General features: G+C 33.6%; 1 protein-coding gene across 3 annotated transcripts; it reads left to right on the forward strand.

The window, feature by feature from the left end:
• The first annotated feature begins 1,052 nt into the window (after positions 1 to 1,052).
• On the forward strand, positions 1,053 to 5,256 carry p2ry12 (purinergic receptor P2Y12). Of its 3 annotated transcripts, none has more exons than XM_053486817.1 (3): positions 1,053 to 1,106; positions 2,343 to 2,406; positions 3,980 to 5,256. In XM_053486817.1, the coding sequence occupies exon 3, from the start codon at positions 3,986 to 3,988 to the stop codon at positions 5,054 to 5,056; it is 1,071 nt and encodes a 356-aa protein (XP_053342792.1). In that variant the 5' UTR covers positions 1,053 to 1,106; positions 2,343 to 2,406; positions 3,980 to 3,985; the 3' UTR covers positions 5,057 to 5,256. The 3 variants fall into 3 exon arrangements, with proteins under 3 accessions (XP_053342792.1, XP_053342790.1, XP_053342791.1); XM_053486815.1 differs by having other exon boundaries at positions 1,056 to 1,106; positions 2,332 to 2,406; XM_053486816.1 differs by lacking the exon at positions 1,053 to 1,106 and having other exon boundaries at positions 2,289 to 2,406.
• The last annotated feature ends 367 nt before the right edge of the window (positions 5,257 to 5,623 follow it).

Consider the following 5,623-nt stretch of genomic DNA (forward strand, 5'->3'; position numbering starts at 1 on the left):
TTACAGTATCCAAAATTTTGTTGTTGTTGTCAGGATCCAGGTTCAGATTTTCTACATAACAAAATAATGTCATCTCCTGCAATATCTAAGGGGTGTTTAACATTGAATGTAAAAGTGACACATTCAGACACTAACCCTGATTCTGTACTGTATGATTGCCTTTGAATAGGACGACAACATAAAATCATGCAAAATGTGAGAAATATTGGAAACCTAATTCCTTAATTTTGTTGAACTCTTTTCTGCAAAAGGAGGATCACACTGATTGACAATGTAAGCATAAGTATAATGCTTCTGTAATGTTTTGTTTATCCTTAGGGGATATTCACTGCATAATCTGACAAAGAACATGCATGGTCATGAAGTCTGTTAAACAGTCTATGATGTTGGATAAAATTCTAACAAGACATAATCTTATAATTAACAAATGAAATTGCACCATTTAAAAAAGACTTGAATCTAATCTATCGTGCAGAGCCCGAACCCAGCCTTAAACTCTCTTTTTTCACGTTTAAAAAAGAAAAAAAATATTATTGTATGTGGTATTTCCATCACTGATGAAGAATCCGATGCGAGACATTACTAGCATCCATTAACAGTCAGCTGAAATGGTTTCCATTTAGCTCCAAGTCATTTTCTGAATGACATCACAGGTTGTTAGAACATTTATGGAATCTCAAACTTGTTCTTATTACTGAAAACATGCTCTCTTTGTTGTAAATGTCTCTTCAATAAATTTTCAACATTACACTCCCACCGTAAAGATTAATGGCTTGCTGAAGAATGACTATTTTCAGCCAGAAACGATCTATGGGTGTGGCTGAAACTTTGTGGATTTCCAGGATGTAATATGAGGATGAGATGGGTTGATCTATTAATATAAAAGGCCTTTCAGGTGAGGCATGACAAAGGCAGCATGATTAAATTCTCTTTTGATGAGCTGCATGTGAAGTGTGACTGTGTCATTTCCGCAGTCTGTCATAGAAAGTGAGTTTGCTTAGTGCTAGCATGGAATGGATATCAATGGACACCAACTCTCATGGCTTTTGTTGTTTCTGTCCTATAATAAATCCATATTGAGCCTAATGGAAATTCTGTCTGGCATTGTGAGTATTTTATTACGTTGAATTTAATCAGTGTAAATTTGGACTTATTTTAAAGTCTTATTCAATACAATTCAATAAGTTTTTAACAAAGTTATTTAAAAATGGAGATTCTAACTCAGTGAGGGAGGCATCTGTTATTTAGGTTAAGGTTTTACTCTTGATGTTTCCTCATAACATTTCACTTTTCTGAAAATAAAAAGATCTGCTGACAGGGCGATGAGTCAGGTCAGTTTTCTCTTAAAAGGAGAAGTCAGGGACAGATGCAATTTCTGTAAGGTGGTGGTGTCATTTTTCCAGTCTGTTGACTATATCCATTCATTCATTTGTTCATTTTTCTGCTCAGGCTCGAGAAAGATCTTGAAAACATTGGGTACAAGTTATGAATACATACAGTATTGCAATCGAATGCCAGTCCATCATACCACCCCATACAAACACTTGAGGAGCAACAATAATACTATTTAAGGCAATGCATTGGTTCAACAGACTTAATGAATTAATGCAACATTCTTAAAAATTTAAATTATCTAATCGAATTTGACTATACTGACTATACATACAGTATACTAGACAGACTGGTATATAAAAAATGTTTCTTACTTTTAGCTAGAACAATCACATCCCCATCTTTTAAATAGTCTACATCATCAACAACAAAATTAACAGCCAGCCTACCCCCAGATGCTGAACAAACATATTATATCATATTGCATTGTATCCTATTGTATCAAATCCATACTGTACAGGCAATTTAGTTTATCCAGTATATCCACATTGTGTTTTGAAGAAATATCAATGATAAAAAAAGATGTAGTAGAATAGTACTACCAATTAAAAAAATTAATAATTCATGAAATAATATAAAAATTAAATAAAACAAATAATTGAAACAATAAAATGAACATACAAACCATAAATTTATAGTATATAATAATTAGGTTTTATAGTTTACATGTTTATATTATTATTTTAAATGAAAATATCCACCAAAAAAACAAATTTTAATAATATATAACACATCTGCATGAATTGCAGATAGGTTGCGCAGTATAAGCATATGACATATTAAAATAGTTCCACTAGTTTTAAACCTCTGAACACAACTTGTCAGGAAGCACAAAAACAGAAGAGAAAGTTTCCTTATTTTGTAAGGAAATAACTTTGTTCCAAGTCTATCTTGTTCTTACTTTTGTTTCCTCCCAGTCACCATATTGTCTTACTTTAGACATATTTCAGGAAAAGCTTGAAGCAGAGAATCATTAGGCGGAGAACAACTGAAGGCCAAAGCTGTGTGTAACTGGTATGTAGACTATAATTTATGTAATGTGTTTGTTGGTTATTTTGTACAGAAAGTTAAATAGTGGAAGTAAAAGCTTCATTGTGCCTCTAAAGGTTCACAGTCCTATAAATACCTATAAATATTTGCATGGGAAAGAAATGCAAACAGAAATTCAAATATTATAATATAATAAGTTCGAACTGTAACTTGGGTTCATGCAAACGTTGTTTTGTTTGATTTAGATCTCTAGTTTACTGTGGGTTTGACACTGTGTGTGTATACACACTTGTGTGTGTGTGTGTGTGTGTGTGTTTTAAGACTTAAGAAGATAAATATACAAAAATAAATATACAAAAATAAATTAATAAATCAATCAATAAGTAAATCAATAAATAAAGAAAAAATTTAGTGCATTAGTGTAGCAGGGCATTATATAAAGAAATAAAGGGAGTTTTTACTTTCATATCTTTGTTCTGTTATTCTGCACAGTTGTTCTGGCTTGACTTAAACGTCCCCATTTGTAAAAGGACAAATAGAAACACACTGAAATAATTAAATATACATATATTTTTTTTTAAAGCATTACATAGTTTTCATAATCTCTAGTATTATTCTAGAATGTAAAAATGAATGTATTGATACCAGACATGGCAAACAACTCATACAAAATATATGTGTACAGTACATACATATACAACTTTGCAAGGCTATGTTGTGTATGTACTGTATGCATATACTCACAACGTTGCAAGGCTATGTTGCAAATATTGGGCCCTTGAGAAGAAATGCACCATCAATTTAAATGAATTCGGATTAGGGATGCATCAGTACAAGGACTGGTATTGGTATTAATTCAACATAGTTCTCCTAAAATGTGACATACAGTAAGGCTAGTGTACATTGTCACACTACAGATGGCACACAATATTGCTGCACATATTTTACAATTACTGATGAAAATGTAAGGAAATAAAGCTGTAAAGATAACCTGATAAAATATCTTGGGTGTTTAAACAGAATCTTTTAACAGGTTGTAAGAGGATTCAGCTATATCTGACCTTATGAAACAGTAGTAGTAAGTCATAAAGAATTAAAGTAAAGTGCCTTACATTGCCCCTTGACATAGAAATAAACACCCTTGCTTAGGGAAGCATGCATTGTTAGTACATTTCTCTTTAATGCTGCTTTGCATGCTGAGGCTGGCTATTGTTAACCTCTCTGATATAAAGATACTGGTTACAAGGCATTATCCATCCATCCATCTAGGAACCTCTACAGTCTATTTTATTTATTCTATCACTTTATTAGTTATCATTTTACAACCGTGGCAGGACTTACCAATTACTAAATTAATAAATAAAATATTAATATATATATATATATATATATATATATATATATATATATATATATATAAAATACTACTAAATAAAATGTTCCATGATGCCCTTGATACAGTAGTACCATGACTTCACAGGTTATGTATCTTGATAAAATATTAACACAAGATGTCAAATTTAACCCTAAACAGAAAATTCGAAACTTGAACTTAATAAAGTTTATTTACATTTGAATTATTTGTATTTATCTACAGAAACTTATGGAGCCCACAGACGGATTTTCAATGATCTTGGGGAATTTCAGGAACCAGACTAATTCCTCAGATCAATACTGTCCTCGTAATAACATTCTCAAGACAACAGTGTTCCCGATCCTGTATTCTCTGCTCTTCCTGCTCGGATTCATTCTCAACTGTCTAGCAGCATGGGTGTTTTTCAGCATCCCCAGTCGCTCACACTTTATCATTTACCTAAAGAACATTGTGGTAGCTGATATCCTCATGACTCTTTCTTTCCCTTTTAAGATCCTGTCTGACTCAAACATGGCCTCGGTTGGTCTCCGTGTCTTTGTATGCCGCGTTTCGTCTGTGGTTTTCTACTTTACCATGTACATCAGCATCCTATTCTTTGGTTTTATCAGCATTGACCGCTGTAAAAAGACTCTTTACCCTTTCACTGGGACCAGTCCCAGAAGGCTGACCAACAGGAAGCTTCTTTCAGCTCTTATCTGGGTGTCCCTGCTGGTGCTTTCCCTTCCCAACATGATTCTCACCAACAAGACACCTAAATCGGACCAATTTAGCTGCAGTAGCCTGAAGACTGAGCTTGGCTTAAAGTGGCATGAAGTGGTCAACCACATCTGCCAGGTGATCTTCTGGGTTAATCTGATTGCAGTTGTGGTATGTTACATACTCATCACCAAAGAGCTCTTCAACTCATTTGCACGGACTAGCGTTCTCAACACGGCAGCTCAGAGCAATCAGAGGAAAAGAAGAGTTAGACTTAACGTGTTCCTGGTTCTTGCAGTGTTCTTCATATGCTTTGTGCCATTTCACTTTGCCCGTGTGCCTTATACACTGAGCCAGACTAGGGAATTAGATTTTGACTGCCGTCAGAAACTTATCTTCTTCCTGGTGAAAGAGAGCACACTCTGGCTGTCGGCTCTGAACTCTCTTCTAGACCCACTCATCTACTTCTTCCTCTGCAATTCCTTCAGAGACTCACTTTTCAAAATCTTAAGACTCTCGCCTGGGAGGTGTGGTGCATTGCAGTATACTACAGATGCTGCTGCAGATAGCGGCACTAAAGAAAACCGCTCAACACAATTGTAGTTTATAGTTGTTTTTTTGTTTGTGAATGTGATATTAAAGTTTAGAGTGAGCTTCATAATCTGCATATTAATAATATACTATATATTTTTGGGAGAACATAATTTTGAAAACATTTTAAAAATATGAAGCTCCTAAAAATTTAGATTTATACCAATGCAAATGTATGTTTTGAGATTAAATTGTACCACACCATGTTGTTGTTTTTTACTGTACTTTTAAGTAAACTACATTTTAAACTTGTGACTCAAAGAAAACATTCATGTCTTCTTTTTGCTTTATAAAAAAAAAAAAAACTTTTTCCCCTTCAAACCGGAAATAATGAGAAATGTGAGATGACAAAATAATACCCATGAACTATAATGACCACAAGGACCATGACCATGAGGCAAAATCATGTGCAAAATCATATTTATATTTAAAAAAACATAGACCATATGCACCTGATGTGTGTAAGCCAGTGGCTCTGTGTTAGATATTAATTTATTAAAAAATAATAATAATTGTCAGCAAAGGTTAGTGGTGTAAGTGGGGAAAAAAACAAAAAAATTTTTTTACAATTCCTTTACA

Source organism: Clarias gariepinus, chromosome 25 (genome assembly GCF_024256425.1).
Source record: "Clarias gariepinus isolate MV-2021 ecotype Netherlands chromosome 25, CGAR_prim_01v2, whole genome shotgun sequence".
In the NCBI taxonomy this organism is placed as follows: Eukaryota; Metazoa; Chordata; class Actinopteri; order Siluriformes; family Clariidae; genus Clarias; species Clarias gariepinus.

Excerpts from the sequence above, each read along its gene's own strand:
- p2ry12 (XM_053486817.1), top strand. The coding sequence starts at position 3,986 with ATGGAGCCCACAGACGGATTTTCAATGATCTTGGGGAATTTCAGGAAC.